General features: G+C 50.3%; 1 protein-coding gene across 3 annotated transcripts in view; it reads right to left on the reverse strand.

Annotated features, from left to right (window-relative positions):
• Positions 1 to 418: 418 nt before the first annotated feature.
• NPR2 (natriuretic peptide receptor 2) overlaps positions 419 to 19073 on the reverse strand; it is a 390456-nt gene continuing 371801 nt past the window's right edge. For all 3 annotated transcript variants that reach the window (XM_073563313.1, XM_073563312.1, XM_073563311.1), the window contains 6 exons: positions 16409 to 16532; positions 16265 to 16333; positions 12302 to 12476; positions 8945 to 9043; positions 7869 to 7960; positions 419 to 1379 (listed from right to left, as the gene is read on the reverse strand). In XM_073563313.1, the coding sequence (XP_073419414.1) occupies positions 1317 to 1379; positions 7869 to 7960; positions 8945 to 9043; positions 12302 to 12476; positions 16265 to 16333; positions 16409 to 16532 (622 nt within the window). In that variant the 3' untranslated portion in view covers positions 419 to 1316. The remainder of the gene's footprint in view (positions 1380 to 7868; positions 7961 to 8944; positions 9044 to 12301; positions 12477 to 16264; positions 16334 to 16408; positions 16533 to 19073) is intronic.

The raw sequence follows: 19073 nt of genomic DNA on the forward strand, positions 1-19073 counted from the left end.
TTCCATAACCCCTCAGCAGTGCCACAGGCTGATCGCCTCCAGGCCACGCCGCATTGATGCAGTAATTGATGCAAAAGGGGCCTGACCAAGTACTGAGTGCATTTACTGGACATACATTTCAGGAGGACAACATTTCAGATTTTACAATCATTTTTCTAGCTGGTGTTATAAAGTATTCTAATTTACTGAGATAATGACTTTTCGGTTTTCCTTGGCTGTAAGCCATAATCATCAACCAGGGACAACGTGGCACCACCTGCCCCAATAACGCCGTACAGAAGGGCATGAAGACTCTCAATGTCATTACCATCAGGCGCATTCTTCTCACGCTATGATTGCTCCATGTGCATTGCCGTGACATGACCGGCATATAGGGGGAGTATCAAGAAATGGGCTCCAGGAATAATGCACACAAAGGCTTGATCTACTCGTCTTTATTGAAGGCTGAATGTGCCATGGACTCAGTACAGCTACATACTACGCTTCTTTTTACAAGCCTCCATGGACGACTCCGAGAGCTGAAGTCCTGATGCTCAGTTCTCATGGATTACATTGGGGTATTAATAGCTTTTGGCTAAGGGGAGAGTGTTTCAGGCGCATAGCCTGGTGCTGGACAATGCCACCGTAGCAGTCTGGTCGCTGACTACACTTTCTTCTATTTCCTTTCGTCTTCATTGCGTGGAATCTCCAGATCGGGCAATTCTGCGGTAGATCCACTTTACTAAGCGTCTCCTCTTACCGATCTCCGTGTAATCCAGTGCTGTCCTATTTGACTCCAGATCCAGTATAAAGATGAAGGATAGGTATGGAGTATGGGAACCTGAGCAAAGAATGAAAACCGTGGATCAAATAAAGGATTTGGTTGTAGTGTGATCTGTTGAGGAGATCTTAAGAACCAACACTCCGGGTGACGAGCAAGGACAAAACCTCGATACTTGTCCATCTCTGAACATGTTTGGGATCTCCTTGGTGAGTTTCAGTAGGCTACAGGTATGAGTGATCTCTGCTGCCATTCTGGACCCTGCATTGCCGCCTTGCAATGATGTGCCCTTACAGGCCCAGGTTTGGCTATTAACTGTATTGTATTGCAGCCATTTGACCAATGAAGATGTCCTCTCTTGGCTAATTAGCTGGTGCATAATGACTCCTTCCCAGAGAATAACAGGTTAGGTGTTTGCTCCTGCAAGCATAGAGGACGCCATAGACAACGTGCTCTGGGAAGAGCGGGCTGTCGGGAGGTCAGAGATAACCTAGTGCCCAGATAAGTCTAGTGAGCAGCTCTACACACAGCTGGTCACATTCGGAGCAAGAGAGTCTCAAATGACATCGTCGTCTGTAATTTCTCCGAGTAACCAGAAGGTCTTCATTTTCCCCTTGCCCTGGAAAACACAAGAGAAAAGAACATATGATGAACTGAAACAGGTAGACTGAGAAACTGGACATCCAGTGGACCTGTGGGTATTCACGGGAGATAATATGCCTGTGGGCAATCTCATTACAACATCCAGCTGCTCAGCACACTGCACTTGTGTACTGGGAAGAATATACACAGACGGGAAATCAGAATCAGAAACTGGGCTGGTGATTCTCCTCTCCTCCTCAGTGTCTGTGAGAGACTCATGCTGTGAGAAGGAAGGAGCGGGAGGTCATGTTACAGTCTCTCTCCCTCAGTGTCTGTGTGACACTCATGCTGTGAGAGGAAAGGAGCGGGAGGTCATGTTACAGTCTCTCTCCCTCAGTGTCTGTGAGAGACTCATGCTGTGATAGGGAAGGAGCAGGAGTTCATGTTACAGCCTCTCCCTCAGTGTCTGTGTGAGACTCATGCTGTGAGGGAAGGAGCAGGAGGTCATGTTACAGTCTCTCTTCCTCAGTGTCTGTGTGAGACTCATGCTGTGAGAGGGAAGGAGCGAGAGGTCAAGTTACAGTCTCTCTCCCTCAGTGTCTGTGTGAGACTCATTCTGCGAGAGGGAAGGAGCGGGAGGTCATGTTACAGTCTCTCTCCCTCAGTGTCTGTGTGAGACTCATGCTCTGAGAGGGAAGGAGCGAGAGGTCAAGTTACAGTCTCTTCCTCAGTGTCTGTGTAAGACTCATGCTGTGAGAGGGAAGGAGCGAGAGGTCATGTTACAGTCTCTTCCTCAGTGTCTGTGTGAGACTCATGCTGTGAGAGGGAAGGAGCGAGAGGTCATGTTACAGTCTCTTCCTCAGTGTCTGTGTGAGACTCATGCTGTGAGAGGGAAGGAGCATTAGGTCATGTTACAGTCTCTCTCCCTCAGTGTCTGTGTGAGACTCATGCTGTGAGAGGGAAGGAGCGGGAGGTCATGTTACAGTCTCTCTCCCACAGTGCCTGTGTGAGACTCATGCTGTGAGAGGGAAGGAGCGGGAGGTCATGTTACAGTCTCTCTCCCACAGTGCCTGTGTGAGACTCATGCTCTGAGAGGGAAGGAGCGAGAGGTCAAGTTACAGTCTCTTCCTCAGTGTCTGTGTGAGACTCATGCTGTGAGAGGGAAGGATATCATGTACCGACTCACCAGCGATCCTGACAAGGTCATATAGTTGTCGGGATCGCTGATGCGTCGCCATGTGTGACGGGGCCCTAAGACTCATGCTCTGAGAGGGATGTAGCAAGAGGTCATGTTACATTCTTCTCTCTTCCTCAGTGTCTGTGTTAGACTCATCCTCTGAGAAGAAATGAGTGAGAGGTCAAGTTACAGTCTCTTCCTCAGTGTCTGTGTGAGACTCATGCTGTGTTAGAGATGGAGCAAGAGGTCATGTTACCGTCTCTTCCTCAGTGTCTGTGTGAGACTCATGCTGTGCCGGAGATGCAGCAAAAGGTCACATTACAGTCTCTTCCTCAGTGTCTGTGTGAGACTCATGCTGTGTTAGAGATGGAGCAGGAGGTCATGTTACAATCTCTCTTCCTCAGTGTCTGTGTGAGACTCATGCTCTGAGAGGGAAGGAGTGAGAGGTCAAGTTACAGTCTCTTCCTCAGTGTCTGTGTGAGACTCATGCTGTGTTAGAGATGGAGAAGGAGGTGATGTTACAATCTCTCTTCCTCAGTGTCTGTGTGAGACTCATGCTGTGAGAGGGATGTAGCAGGAGGTCATGTTACAGTCTCTTCCTCAGTGTCTGTGTGAGACTCATGCTGTGTTATAGATGGAGCAGGAGGTCATGTTACAATCTCTTCCCTCGGTGTCTGTGTGAGACTCATGCTCTGAGAGGGATGTAGCAGGAGGTCATGTTACAGTCTCTTCCTCAGTGTCTGTGTGAGACTCATGCTGTGGTGGAGATGGAGCAAGAGGTCATGTTACAGTCTCTTCCTCAGTGTCTGTGTGAGACTCATGCTGCGCTGGAGATGGAGCAAGAGGTCACGTTACAGTCTCTTCTTCAGTGTCTGTATGAGACTCATGCTATGTTATAGATGGAGCAAGAGGTCACGTTACAGTCTCTTCTTCAGTGTCTGTGTGAGACTCATGCTGTGTTAGAGATAGAGCAGGAGGTTATATTACAGTCTCATCCTCAGTGTCTGTGTGAGACTCATGCTCTGAAAGTGATGTAGCAGGAGGTCATATTACAGTCTCTTCCTCAGTGTCTGTGTGAGACTCATGCTCTGAGAGGTAAGGAGTGAAAGGTCACGTTACAGTCTCTTCCTCAGTGTCTGTGTGAGACTCATGCTGTGAGAGGAAAGGAGCGGGAGGTCATGTTACAGTCTCTCTCCCTCAGTCTCTGTGTGAGACTTATGCTGTGAGAGGGATGTAGCAGGAGGTCATGTTACAGTCTCTTCCTCAGTGCCTGTGTGAGACTCATGCTGTGAGAGGAAAGGAGCGGGAGGTCATGTTACAGTCTCTCTCCCTCAGTGTCTGTGAGAGACTCATGCTGTGATACGGAATGAGCAGGAGGTCATGTTACAGCCTCTCCCTCAGTGTCTGTGTGAGACTCATGCTGTGAGGGAAGGAGCAGGAGGTCATGTTACAGTCTCTCTCCCTCAGTGTCTGTGTGAGACTCATGCTGTGAGAGGGAAGGAGCAGGAGGTCATGTTACAGTCTCTCTCCCTCAGTGTCTGTGTGAGACTCATTCTGCGAGAGGGAAGGAGCGAGAGGTCAAGTTACAGTCTCTCTCCCTCAGTGTCTGTGTGAGACTCATGCTCTGAGAGGGAAGGAGCGAGAGGTCAAGTTACAGTCTCTTCCTCAGTGTCTGTGTAAGACTCATGTTGTGAGAGGGATGTAGCAGGAGGTCATGTTACAGTCTCTTCCACAGTGTCTGTGTGAGACTCATGCTGTGAGAGGGAAGGAGCATTAGGTCATGTTACAGTCTCTCTCCCTCAGTGTCTGTGTGAGACTCATTCTGCGAGAGGGAAGGAGCGAGAGTTCAAGTTACAGTCTCTCTCCCTCAGTGTCTGTGTGAGACTCATGCTCTGAGAGGGAAGGAGCGAGAGGTCAAGTTACAGTCTCTTCCTCAGTGTCTGTGTAAGACTCATGTTGTGAGAGGGATGTAGCAGGAGGTCATGTTACAGTCTCTTCCACAGTGTCTGTGTGAGACTCATGCTGTGAGAGGGAAGGAGCATTAGGTCATGTTACAGTCTCTCTCTCTGTGTCTGTGTGAGACTCATGCTGTGAGAAGGAAGGAGCGGGAGGTCATGTTACAGTCTCTCTCCCTCAGTGTCTGTGTGACACTCATGCTGTGAGAGGAAAGGAGCGGGAGGTCATGTTACAGTCTCTCCCTCAGTGTCTGTGTGACACTCATGCTGTGAGAGGAAAGGAGCGGGAGGTCATGTTACAGTCTCTCTCCCTCAGTGTCTGTGAGAGACTCATGCTGTGATAGGGAAGGAGCGGGAGGTCATGTTACAGTCTCTCTCCCACAGTGCCTGTGTGAGACTCATGCTCTGAGAGGGAAGGAGCGAGAGGTCAAGTTACAGTCTCTTCCTCAGTGTCTGTGTAAGACTCATGTTGTGAGAGGGACGTAGCAGGAGGTCATGTTACAGTCTCTTCCTCACTGTCTGTGTGAGACTCATGCTGTGAGAGGGAAGGAGATCATTTACCGACACACCAGCGATCCTGACAAGGTCATATAGTTGTCGGGATCGCTGATGCGTCGCCATGTGTGACGGGGCCCTAAGACTCATGCTCTGAGAGGGATGTAGCAAGAGGTCATGTTACATTCTCTCTTCCTCAGTGTCTGTGTGAGACTCATGCTGTGTTAGAGATGGAGCAAGAGGTCATGTTACCGTCTCTTCCTCAGTGTCTGTGTGAGACTCATGCTGTGCTGGAGATGGAGCAAGAGGTCACGTTACAGTCTCTTCCTCAGTGTCTGTGTGAGACTCATGCTGTGTTAGAGATGGAGCAGGAGGTTATGTTACAATCTCTCTTCCTCAGTGTCTGTGTGAGACTCATGCTCTGAGAGGGAAGGAGTGAGAGGTCAAGTTACAGTCTCTTCCTCAGTGTCTGTGTGAGACTCATGCTGTGTTAGAGATGGAGCAGGAGGTGATGTTACAATCTCTCCTCCTCAGTGTCTGTGTGAGACTCATGCTGTGAGAGGGATGTAGCAGGAGGTCATGTTACAGTCTCTTCCTCAGTGTCTGTGTGAGACTCATGCTGTATTAGAAATGAAGCAGGAGGTCAAGTTACAGTCTCTTCCTCAGTGTCTGTGTGAGACTCATGCTGTGCTGGAGATGGAGCAAGAGGTCACGTTACAGTCTCTTCTTCAGTGTCTGTGTGAGACTCATGCTGTGTTATAGATGGAGCAAGAGGTCACGTTACAGTCTCTTCCTCAGTGTCTGTGTTAGACTCATGCTGTGCTGGAGATGGAGCAAGAGGTCACGTTACAGTCTCTTCCTCAGTGTCTGTGTGAGACTCATGCTGTGTTAGAGATGGAGCAGGAGGTTATGTTACAATCTCTCTTCCTCAGTGTCTGTGTGAGACTCATGCTCTGAGAGGGAAGGAGTGAGAGGTCAAGTTACAGTCTCTTCCTCAGTGTCTGTGTGAGACTCATGCTGTGTTAGAGATGGAGCAGGAGGTGATGTTACAATCTCTCCTCCTCAGTGTCTGTGTGAGACTCATGCTGTGAGAGGGATGTAGCAGGAGGTCATGTTACAGTCTCTTCCTCAGTGTCTGTGTGAGACTCATGCTGTATTAGAAATGAAGCAGGAGGTCAAGTTACAGTCTCTTCCTCAGTGTCTGTGTGAGACTCATGCTGTGCTGGAGATGGAGCAAGAGGTCACGTTACAGTCTCTTCTTCAGTGTCTGTGTGAGACTCATGCTGTGTTATAGATGGAGCAAGAGGTCACGTTACAGTCTCTTCCTCAGTGTCTGTGTGAGACTCATGCTGCGCTGGAGATGGAGCAAGAGGTCACGTTACAGTCTCTTCTTCAGTGTCTGTGTGAGACTCATGCTGTGTTAGAGATAGACCAGGAGGTCATATTACAGTCTCATCCTCAGTGTCTGTGTGAGACTCATGCTCTGAGAGGGATGTAGCAGGAGGTCATATTACAGTCTCTTCCTCAGTGTCTGTGTGAGACTCATGCTCTGAGAGGTAAGGAGTGAAAGGTCACGTTAGTCTCTTCCTCAGTGTCTGTGTGAGACTCATGCTGTGTTATAGATGGAGCAAGAGGTCACGTTACAGTCTCTTCCTCAGTGTCTGTGTGAGACTCATGCTGTGTTAGAGATGGAGCAGGAGGTGATGTTACAATCTCTCTTCCTCAGTGTATGTGTGAGACTCATGCTGTGAGAGGGATGTAGCAGGAGGTCATGTTACTGTCCCTTCCTCAGTGTCTGTGTGAGACTCATGCTGTGTTATAGATGGAGCAGGAGGTCATGTTACAATCTCTTCCTCAGTGTCTGTGTGAGACTCATGCTCTGAGAGGGATGTAGCAGGAGGTCATATTACAGTCTCTTCCTCAGTGTCTGTGTGAGACTCATGCTGTGTTATAGATAGAGCAAGAGGTCATGTTACAGTCTCTTCTTCATTGTTTGTGTGAGACTCATGCTGTGTTAGAGATGGAGCAAGAGGTCATATTACAGTCTCTTCCTCAGTGTCTGTGTGAGACTCATGCTGTGAGAGAGATGTAGCAGGAGGTCATGTTACAGCCTCTCCCTCAGTGTATGTGTGATACTCATGCTCTGAGAGGTAAGCAGAGGTCACGTTAGTCTCTTCTTCAGTGTCTGTGTGAGACTCATGCTGTGTTAGAGATGGAGCAGGAGGTCATATTACAGTCTCTTCCTCAGTGTCTGTGTGAGACTTATGCTGTGAGAGGGATGTAGCAGGAGGTCATGTTACAGTTTCTTCCTCAGTGTCTGTGTGAGACTCATGCTGTGTTACAGATGGAGCAAGAGGTTATGTTAAAGTCTCTTCCTCAGTTTCTGTGTGAGACACATGCTGTGAGTGGGAAGTAGCAGGAGGTCATGTTACAGTCTCTTCCTCAGTGTCTGTGTGAGACTCATGCTGTGAGAGGGAAGTAGCAGGAGGTCATGTTACAGTCTCTTCCTCAGTGTCTGTGTGAGACTCATGCTGTGAGAGGGAAGTAGCAGGAGGTAATGTTACAGTCTCTTCCTCAGTGTCTGTGTGAGACTCATGCTCTGAGAGGGAAGTAGCAGGAGGTCATGTTACAGTCTCTTCCTCAGTGTCTGTGTGAGACTCATGCTCTGAGAGGGAAGTAGCAGGAGGTCATGTTACAGTCTCTTCCTCAGTGTCTGTGTGAGACTCATGCTCTGAGAGGGAAGTAGCAGGAGGTCATGTTACAGTCTCTTCCTCAGTGTCTGTGTGAGATTCATGCTGTGTCAAAGATGGAGCGGGAGGTTATGTTACAGTTTATCCTATAATTTTCCTGGCCTTTTTATTGATTGGAGCTTCTTAATCTGTATTTTCTTTTATTTTACCTTCATTTCAATATCTCCCCGAAGTTCCAGTTGAAAGCAGCTAAACTCATCTAAGACTTCTTTGGTGGCTGAAGAAATATGGATCTTAAGTGCTGAGGAAGTAAGAAAACATGAAAACATGTGTCATAACCCAGACGTGTGGTGGTGAGCAGCATTGTCTGCATCTTCCTCCATCATTGCTAGGTTGTAGAACCTCTCCACTATCACTCTACAAGGCGTGAGTGGAGGCTCCAGACCTCGCCCGTCCAAACCTCACCTGTTCTGCTGGAGCCATGCCTAGATCATCCTGCGAAGACCATAGACCCCTTGGCTGGATCTCGGCTCATGCTCACCTTCCCCATTAGATTCATCCTCCTTCATCATTGCTAGGTTGTAGAACCTCTTCACTATCACTCTACAAGGCGTGAGTGGAGGCTCCAGACCTCGCCCGTCCAGACCTCACCTGTTCTGCTGGAGCCCTGCCTAGATCATCCTGCGAAGACCATAGATCCCTTGGCTGGATCTCGGCTCATGTTCACCTTCCCCATTAGATTCATCCTCCTTCATCATTGCTAGGTTGTAGAACCTCTCCACTATCACTCTACAAGGCGTGAGTGGAGGCTCCAGACCTCGCCCGTCAAGACCTCCCCTGTTCTGCTGGAGCCCTGCCTAGATCATCCTGCGAAGACCATAGATCCCTTGGCTGGATCTCGGCTCAAGCTCACCTTCCCCATTAGATTCATCCTCCTTCATCATTGCTAGGTTGTAGAACCTCTCCACTATCACTCTACAAGGCGTGAGTGGAGGCTCCAGACCTCGCCCGTCCAGACCTCACCTGTTCTGCTGGAGCCCTGCCTAGATCATCCTGCGAAGACCATAGATCCCTTGGCTGGATCTCGGCTCATGTTCACCTTCCCCATTAGATTCATCCTCCTTCATCATTGCTAGGTTGTAGAACCTCTCCACTATCACTCTACAAGGCGTGAGTGGAGGCTCCAGACCTCGCCCGTCCAGACCTCACCTGTTCTGCTGGAGCCCTGCCTAGATCATCCTGCGAAGACCATAGATCCCTTGGCTGGATCTCGGCTCATGCTCACCTTCCCCATTAGATTCCATCCGGGACGCCGTGTTCACCGTGTCACCAAACAGACAGTATCGAGGCATCTTCAGTCCCACCACACCCGCGCAAACTGGACCTGAGCAGACAGGGATGTAAATTGTCACAGGACAATTGTCGCATACATAGATATGATGGATATCCTGGGGATGCGATGTGTGCGATCGGCCCAGTGTTAGTCTGGGTCATTGAGAACAGAGATCTGAGCCACCTGGATAGCTTGGGCTCCTCCATACTGGACAAGCCTGCAGACTGGAGACAACGTGGTTTATGGATTACCACAATGTTTCTGGTTTCCCCCCGCACTCCAAGTACTGATAGGGAATGTAGATTATGAGGCCCAATGGGGACAGCAATAACAATGTCTGTACAGCGCTGCGGTATATGGTAGCGCTATATAAGCAATGCATAACAAAGTAACATCTCCATAATGAACCTCTTCTAGGCTGGAGAACAAGCGTTTGGAGGGTTAATAACTAGATTTTGGAACAGATCATTGTTGTGGTGTAGCCCTCCTCTGGGAAGCGCCCCTCTATCTGCTCTACGCCTACGGGGACACCCACGCTGCCTTCACCGTCTCCCCGCTCTGTGATGGATCTTCACATATTTCCGAGGACTCTGCCCTAGAACTTCGCTCCTTTTTAGGAATAGTTGTGTTCAGCCTGTGCCTCTGTTTAGTAGAAAAAAGGTGATTAACCCCATCAGAGCTGAAGTCCATCTTGCTGACAAAGTTATGGACAGATGGCACAGAGTATTTAGCACACTTATACTCATCCGTGGAGCTTTGTGATGTTTGACCATTCTTGGGCAAGCATCTTCTCATGATGAATGCCATAATGTATCTGGGCTCGTGCGTCTCCTACTGTGGCCAGACTTTTCGTTACACCCTCTGTCTTTATACCCTGTCTAACCGTCCTGTACAGACCTCTGTGGTCACACACTGTCAGTCTCAGGTCTGCCGGCACAGGCAGCCGCCACCAGCTATTGGCACACAAGGTATCCAGCTGGCTCTTCTACGTTTGCCAAATCAGAAAAATAATTGGTTATAGACATCCGGGGCAAAAAGCTACTAAGCCCTAATGAGGCCCTTCCTGACCGCGGAGGTTGGCACCCTAGTTGTTGACGATGTGGCGCCCCTAATAACGCCCTAGACCACCCTACATATACAGAAATGGGAGACACAAAAAATAAACACACTCACACCCATAATACCGAACAATACAAAAAAGTGAGGAGACAATTATTGTCTCGTGCAAAAAGTGCTAAGTGCTGTACACTTATCTCGTAGTCTAAAAAAACCTTCAAAACCAAGGTCTTATCTCGGAGTCAAAAAATGCTTGTCTGCTGCAATAAATAGACCCATAGAAAAAGTATTGAGGAAACAATCCACCTCCTCAAACGTGCATACGGAAACAATCCACCTCCTCAAACGTGCATACGGAAACAATCCACCTCCTCAAACGTGCATACGGAAACAATCCACCTCCTCAAACGTGCATACGGAAACAATCCACCTCCTCAAACGTGCATACGGAAACAATCCACCTCCTCAAACGTGCATACGGAAACAATTCACCTCCTCAAACGTGCATACGGAAACAATTCACCTCCTCAAACGTGCATACGGAAACAATCCACCTCCTCAAACGTGCATACGGAAACAATCCACCTCCTCAAACGTGCATACGGAAACAATCCACCTCCTCAAACGTGCATACGGAAACAATCCACCTCCTCAAACGTGCATACGGAAACAATCCACCTCCTATGCCATATGCCAGCAACAGCATGCATATCCGACAATGCCTAATGAGGCTCAAAACCGCATCACCCCAAAACGCCTTATGTCTCATGTGGCACAATACAGGAACCCTTCCAAAAAAGTGCAAGCACCTTGTCTAGATGGACTGTGCTAAATATACTCCCCACAGCAGGATAGAAGAAAGGGAGGATTCGTATGTCAAATAATACTACAGGGCTTCATAGGTCAAGACATGGAATAATGCAGAGAAATCTCCATCTCAAAGGGTTAATAACGTTCATTAGAAAGAGACCACATGGAGTCTGTCAAAACAATAACGTGCAGCCAAAGACGCAGACAGGAACTCCACGCGTTTCCCCCTCTAAGTTGATGAGGGTTCATCAGGGGTCAGAAGATGGGGACTCATCACCCCTGGCCGAAATGACAATGCAGCGTGCGGCACTTAGCACGAGACAATAATTGTCTCCTCACTTTTTTGTATTGTTCGGTATTATGGGTGTGAGAGTGTTTGTGTCCCCCATTTTTGTATACGTAGGGTGGTCTAGGGCGTTATTAGGGGCGCCACATCGTCAACAACTAGGGAGCCCACCTCCGCGGTCAGGAAGGGCCTCATTAGGGCTGAGTAGCTCTTTGCCCCGGATGTCTATCACCAATGATTTTTCTGATTTGGCTCGGACCCCTGACCCCCTGGGTATTTAGGGAATTATGCCATTGTATGTTTTTAGTGATTGCATTCTAAAGTTAATTTTTAGGGATTATTTTGTTTTCAGGTTCTACATAGAGTATATAACCCTGAATATTTTGTGGAGGTTTTGGCTCTTCTACGTTTGCAGCAGTTGGAGAGCAATGGTCTGAAGCATTAGAAGCATGGCAGAGGAGAACGCCTCGTCACTGGCGGCACCCACTGCACCTTCAGCCTGCAGCTCCGCAAACCATGGCAGAGAACCGTCAGCTCGAGAAGAACAGGCTGAGCTGTCCGGGTGCCCAGAGAGCTCGGAAGGAAATGTCTGGCCAGCCTACAGAAGGGAACGGACTTCTAGATTGGTTTTACAAGCGATGAGAAGGCTGTAAGATCCACATGGGCTGAACTGGGCCACCTCAAAAGCCTCCGGGGCATCACTCGTCTCTGACCACACCGCACTGGAGGACCAGGAGCCCAATGGTGGATGCAGAGAATGGCACACAGACAACAGAGGGATACGTGGAGGTGGAGGTCGGGGTCCTGAAAGGTAGCACCTCACATCTCAGAGCTTTTCTGGGAGTGCTGTGTACAATGTCAGTGAGGCTTTCCGAAACAGGACATTTTGAGAAAAGAGGCTCCCTTATGAGAATCGCTTTAATTTAACCCTGCAGTGACTGCGTACGGTACAGTGATTGGAGCTCCTACCACTCACCTGACTACAATGGTCATCTATAGCTGCGGTGACTCCACCAGGCTCTTATATGTGAGGTCCATCGGATCGGCTCAAGGTGCTATTATTACTCTGGCACATCACGGGAATTCCCCAATGGGGACCTTCTGGAGACCAGATGACAACACTCTGGGAATTGGAGAGCGATGCCACCCGGTTTTACCTGTATGGATTCCTATGCGCAGATGGAGCTGGGTGTTCGGTCTGTGCCGGATCTTGAATGTTTTCACGGTGTCCAGGAGCGCCAATGACATACGAGCAATTTCTCTTGCATGGAGCTTGCCGTTCCGCACTGGTAACCCTGAAACCACCATGTAGGCATCACCAATGGTCTCCACCTGCGAAGACAACCCCTATGTGAGTTGACATAAAAGTCTGCGCATAGTGAACAGTGGCCAAAGAGAAATGTACCTATAGATATATTAACAGTTCAGTGACTGGACCACCCCGGCCATATGAGGGCATGGTGAACACAGGCCTAGGTTATGGGTGGGAGTCGCTATCTTCACTGCCATCAGGAGTTTGGAGGGGCCCGAGATTCAAATATTATGGGGATTATTGGCCGCCATACACATTAGATGGCTGATGGCAGAACGATGCTCTGGCCGGCTGCCATCGCAGCTGACTCTCCCATACACAGAGTGTTCACTTGGCTGGCAGCAGTCTCAGCCGACTTGTCTGTAAACAGAGCTCTCGCCTAGCTAGACATCCATCTCTCCCCTACACAGGCCAACTTCCCCATCTGCAGAGCGCTCGCTTGGATGACAGCCAACTCAGTCATCTCTCCCATACAAGGGAGGGCTTGCTCAGTCGACAACCATCTCAGCTGTCTCTCCCATGAACAGAGCGTTTGCTTGGCTAACAATCATCTCAGCTGTCTCTCCCATGCAGAAAGTGCTCACATGGCTGACAGTCATCTCAGCTGACTCTCCCATGCACAGAGCACTCGCTTGGCTGACAGTCATCTCAGCTGTCTCTCCCATGCACAGAGCACTCGCTTGGCTGACAGTCATCTCAGCTGTCTCTCCCATGCACAGAGCACTCGCTTGGCTGACAGTCATCTCAGCTGTCTCTCCCATGCACAGAGCACTCACTTGGCTGACAGTCATCTCAGCTGTCTCTCCCATGCACAGAGCACTCGCTTGGCTGACAGTCATCTCAGCTGTCTCTCCCATGCACAGAGCACTCGCTTGGCTGACAGTCATCTCAGTTGACTCTCCCATGCACAGAGTGCAAAATCCGCCAAAAAGTTAGAAAAGCGGATCCGTTCTTAACTGATGTGAATGGATGGCACAGGATCCGTTTTCAGACGGATCCTGAAAATGAGGAAGTTTAAAGGAAAAGAGAGAGAGAGAGAGAATTTTTTTTTTTTGGTCCGGCACCCAGACAGAATTTCGGGTTAATTGAGTGTGTGGAGGATCCGCTGGGAAAAAAAACGTTACAAGCTCCGTTTCAAAATCTTTGAGGATGGAAACGGACAGCAACATCACGGCGGATCCTCACAAAAACGGATGCAACGGACAGCAATCCGTCAGGATCCGCCACTAAAGAAATTCAATGGGGAAAAAAATGGATCCTCAAAAGAAAATTGCGGATCCGTTTTTTCCAAAACCTGGTGGATTGTGACTGATTGTAAAAAACGGAAGTGTGAAAGAGGCCTTAGTTGACAACCATCTCAGCTGTCCATCTCACGCACAAAGTGCTCACATGGCTGACAGTCATCCCAGCTGTCTCTCCCATGCCGAAAGTGCTCACATGGCTGACAGTCATCCCAGCTGTCTCTCCCATGCCGAAAGTGCTCACATGGCTGACAGTCATCCCAGCTGTCTCTCCCATACACAGAGTGATAATTCAACTGAAAACAATCTCTACTATTTCTCCAATACAAAGGAGAGATTACTTGGCCAACTTCCCCATCTGCAGAGCGCTCGCTTGGATGACAGCCATCTCTGTCATCTCTCCCATACAAGGGAGGGCTCGCTCAGTCAACAACCATCTCAGCTGTCTCTCCCATGCACAGAGTGCTTGTTTGGGTGACAGTCATCTCAGCTGACTCTACCATACACAGAGCGCTCACTTCACTGACAGCCATCTCAGCTGTCTCTCCCATACACAGAGCGCTTGCTTAGCTGACACTCATCTGAGTCATCTCTCCTATACACCGTCGACAACCACTGAAGCCGACTTTCCATATACAGAGCTCTCATTTAGCCGACAACCATCTCTTTCATCTCCCCCATACACAGGAGAACTTAATCAGCCGACTACCATAGCAGCTGACTTCCCAACAGAGAGTGATAATTCAACTGAAAACAATCTCAGAAGAGAAGACTGAGAGGAGACTTAATAGCTGTCTACAAATATCTCAAGGGCTGTCACATTGTAGAAGGATCAACTTTATTCTCATTTGCACAAGGAAAGACTAGAAGCAATGGGATGAAACTGAATGGGAGGAGACACAGATTAGATATTAGAAAAAACTTTTTGACAGTTAGAGTGATCAATGAGTGGAACAGGCTGCCACGAGAAGTGGTGAGTTCTCCTTCAATGGAAGTCTTCAAACAGAGGCTGGACAGACATCTGACTGGGATGATTTAGCGAATCCTGCTTTGAGCAGGGGGTTGGACCAGATGGCCCAGGAGGTCCCTTCCAACTCTACGATTCTATGATTTCTCCAATACAAGGAAGAGCTTACTTGGCCATCTTCCCTATATGAAGAGCACTCGCTTGAATGACAGCCATCTCTCATACACAGCAGCGCTCACTCAGCTGACAGCCATCTCAGTCGTCTCTCACATACACGGGAGCGCTCTCTCAGCTGACAGCCATCTCAGTCATCTCTCACATACACGGGAGCGCTCTCTCAGCTGACAGCCATCTCAGTCGTCTCTCACATACTCAGGAGCGCTCTCTCAGCTGACAGCCGTCTCAGTCGTCTCTCACATACACAGGAGCGCTCTCTCAGCTGACAGCCGTCTCAGTCGTCTCTCACATACACGGGAGCGCTCTCTCAGCTGACAGCCGTCTCAGTCGTCTCTCACATACACAGGAGCGCTCTCTCAGCTGACAGCCGTCTCAGTCGTCTCTCACATACACGGGAGCGCTCTCTCAGCTGACAGCCGTCTCAGTCATCTCTGACATACACGGGAGCGCTCTCTCAGCTGACAGCCGTCTCAGTCGTCTCTCACATACACGGGAGCGCTCTCTCAGCTGACAGCCATCTCAGTCGTCTCTCACATACACGGGAGCGCTCTCTCAGCTGACAGCCGTCTCAGTCGTCTCTCACATACACGGGAGCGCTCTCTCAGCTGACAGCCGTCTCAGTCGTCTCTCACATACACGGGAGCGCTCTCTCAGCTGACAGCCGTCTCAGTCGTCTCTCACATACACGGGAGCGCTCTCTCAGCTGACAGCCGTCTCAGTCGTCTCTCACATACACGGGAGCGCTCTCTCAGCTGACAGCCGTCTCAGTCGTCTTTCACATACACGGGAGCGCTCTCTCAGCTGACAGCCGTCTCAGTCGTCTCTCACATACACGGGAGCGCTCTCTCAGCTGACAGCCGTCTCAGTCGTCTCTCACATACACGGGAGCGCTCTCTCAGCTGACAGCCGTCTCAGTCGTCTCTCACATACACGGGAGCGCTCTCTCAGCTGACAGCCGTCTCAGTCGTCTCTCACATACACGGGAGCGCTCTCTCAGCTGACAGCCGTCTCAGTCGTCTCTCACATACACGGGAGCGCTCTCTCAGCTGACAGCCGTCTCAGTCGTCTCTCACATACACGGGAGCGCTCTCTCAGCTGACAGCCGTCTCAGTCGTCTCTCACATACACGGGAGCGCTCTCTCAGCTGACAGCTGTCTCAGTCGTCTCTCACATACACGGGAGCGCTCTCTCAGCTGACAGCCGTCTCAGTCGTCTCTCACATACACAGGAGCGCTCTCTCAGCTGACAGCCGTCTCAGTCATCTCTCACATACACGGGAGCGCTCTCTCAGCTGACAGCCATCTCAGTCGTCTCTCACATACACGGGAGCGCTCTCTCAGCTGACAGCCATCTCAGTCGTCTCACATACACAGGAGCGCTCCTCACACCTGCAGCTCTCGTCCTCGGGATCTCAGTCTCTTACCTTGTATACATCAAAGTTGTCTATAATAGCATCGAAGCAGGTGTACAGGTCATTCAGTAAGGTGACCACCTGAGGGGACAGGAGCGGCTATGAGCACCATCAAGACGGAATCCAGGCTGGACACTACTCCCCCACCAATGGTACCTGCATGGGCGTGCTCTCGGCAGACATTGAGGTGAACCCCACAATGTCACTGAAATAGATGGTGACGCTGTCAAAGGCTTCGGCTTGGACCGTCTCCCCTCTCTTCAGCTGCTCAGCCACTGAACTGCACAGAAGAGAGAACAAAGGCTCATGGATGTGTCATGTCACCTGCAGGCACAGGAACCGGCCCACCGCGTGGGCCAGCACTGAAGAGGAGCAAACTGTAAATCCAAGAAAAGGAGGACTCACATTAGGGGCTGTAAAAGATTATCGCATGGGGTGGTATGGAGCATTGCTGGTCACATGGGGTGGTATGGAGCATTGTTGGCCACATGGGGTGGTATGGAGCATTGCCGGTCACATGGGGAGGTATGGAGCATTGCCGGTCACATGGGGTGGTATGGAGCATTGCCGGTCACATGGGGTGGTATGGAGCATTGTTGGCCACATGGGGTGGTATGGAGCATTGTTGGCCACATGGGGTGGTATGGAGCATTGTTGGCCACATGGGGTGGTATGGAGCATTGTTGGTCACATGGGGTGGTATGGAGCATTGCCGGTCACATGGGGTGGTATGGAGCATTGCTGGTCACATGGGGTGGTAAGGAGCATTGTTGGCCACATGGGGTGGTAAGGAGCATTGTTGGCCACATGGGGTGGTATGGAGCATTGTTGGTCACATGGGGTGGTATGGAGCATTGTTGGCCACATGGGGTGGTATGGAGCATTGTTGGTCACATGGGGTGGTATGGAGCATTGCCGGTCACATGGGGTGGTATGGAGCATTGCTGGTCACATGGGGTGGTAAGGAGCATTGTTGGTCACATGAGGTGGTATAGAGCATTGTTGGGTCACATGAGGTGGTATGGAGCATTGTTGATCACATGGGGTGGTATGGAGCATTGTCGGTCACATGGGGAGGTAAGGAGCATTGTCGGTCACATGGGGAGGTAAGGAGCATTGTTGGTCACATGGGGTGGTAAGGAGCATTGCCGGTCACATGGGGTGGTATGGAGCATTGTTGGTCACATGGGGTGGTATGGAGCATTGCTGGTCACATGGGGTGGTATGGAGCATTGCTGGCCACATGGGGTGGTATGGAGCATTGCTGGTCACATGGGGTGGTATGGAGCATTGTTGGTCACATGGGGTGGTATGGAGCATTGCTGGTCACATGGGGTGGTAAGGAGCATTGCCGGTCACATGGGGTGGTATGGAGCATTGCCGGTCACATGGGGTGGTATGGAGCATTGCCGGTCACATGGGGTGGTATGGAGCATTGTTGGCCACATGGGGTGGTATGGAGCATTGTTGGTCACATGGGGTGGTATGGAGCATTGTTGGCCACATGGGGTGGTATGGAGCATTGTTGGTCACATGGGGTGGTATGGAGCATTGCCGGTCACATGGGGTGGTATGGAGCATTGCCGGTCACATGGGGTGGTATGGAGCATTGCCGGTCACATGGGGTGGTAAGGAGCATTGTTGGTCACATGGGGAGGTAAGGAGCATTGTTGGTCACATGGGGTGGTATGGAGCATTGTTGGTCACATGGGGTGGTATGGAGCATTGTCGGTCACATGGGGAGGTAAGGAGCATTGTTGGTCACATGGGGAGGTAAGGAGCATTGTTGGTCACATGGGGTGGTAAGGAGCATTGTTGGTCACATGGGGTGGTAAGGAGCATTGTTGGTCACATGGGGTGGTATGGAGCATTGTTGGTCACATGGGGTGGTATGGAGCATTGTTGGTCACATGGGGTGGTATGGCGCATTGTTGGTCACATGGGGTGGTAAGGAGCATTGTTGGCCACATGGGGTGGTATGGAGCATTGCCGGTCACATGGGGTGGTATGGAGCATTGTTGGCCACATGGGGTGGTATGGAGCATTGTCGGTCACATGGGGAGGTAAGGAGCATTGTCGGTCACATGGGGAGGTAAGGAGCATTGTTGGTCACATGGGGAGGTAAGGAGCATTGTTGGTCACATGGGGTGGTAAGGAGCATTGTTGGTCACATGGGGTGGTAAGGAGCATTGTTGGTCACATGGGGTGGTATGGAGCATTGTTGGTCACATGGGGTGGTATGGAGCATTGTTGGTCACATGGGGTGGTATGGCGCATTGTTGGTCACATGGGGTGGTATGGAGCATTGTTGGCCACATGGGGTGGTATGGAGCATTGCCGGTCACATGGGGTGGTATGGAGCATTGTTGGCCACATGGGGTGGTATGGAGCATTGCCGGTCACATGGGGTGGTATGGAGCATTGCCGGTCACATGGGGTGGTATGGCGCATTGTTGGTCACATGGGGTGGTATGGAGCATTGTCGGTCACATGGGGAGGTAAGGAGCATTGTTGGTCACATGGGGTGGTATGGAGCATTGTTGGTCACATGGGGTGGTATGGAGCATTGCTGGTCACATGGGGTGGTAAGGAGCATTGCCGGTCACATGGGGTGGTATGGAGCATTGCCGGTCACATGGGGTGGTATGGAGCATTGCCGGTCACATGGGGTGGTATGGAGCATTGTTGGCCACATGGGGTGGTATGGAGCATTGTTGGTCACATGGGGTGGTATGGAGCATTGTTGGCAACATGGGGTGGTATGGAGCATTGTTGGTCACATGGGGTGGTATGGAGCATTGCCGGTCACATGGGGTGGTAT

Source organism: Dendrobates tinctorius, unplaced genomic scaffold (genome assembly GCF_039654945.1).
Source record: "Dendrobates tinctorius isolate UK_male_01 unplaced genomic scaffold, ASM3965494v1 ptg000386l, whole genome shotgun sequence".
Lineage (NCBI taxonomy): Eukaryota > Metazoa > Chordata > Amphibia > Anura > Dendrobatidae > Dendrobates > Dendrobates tinctorius.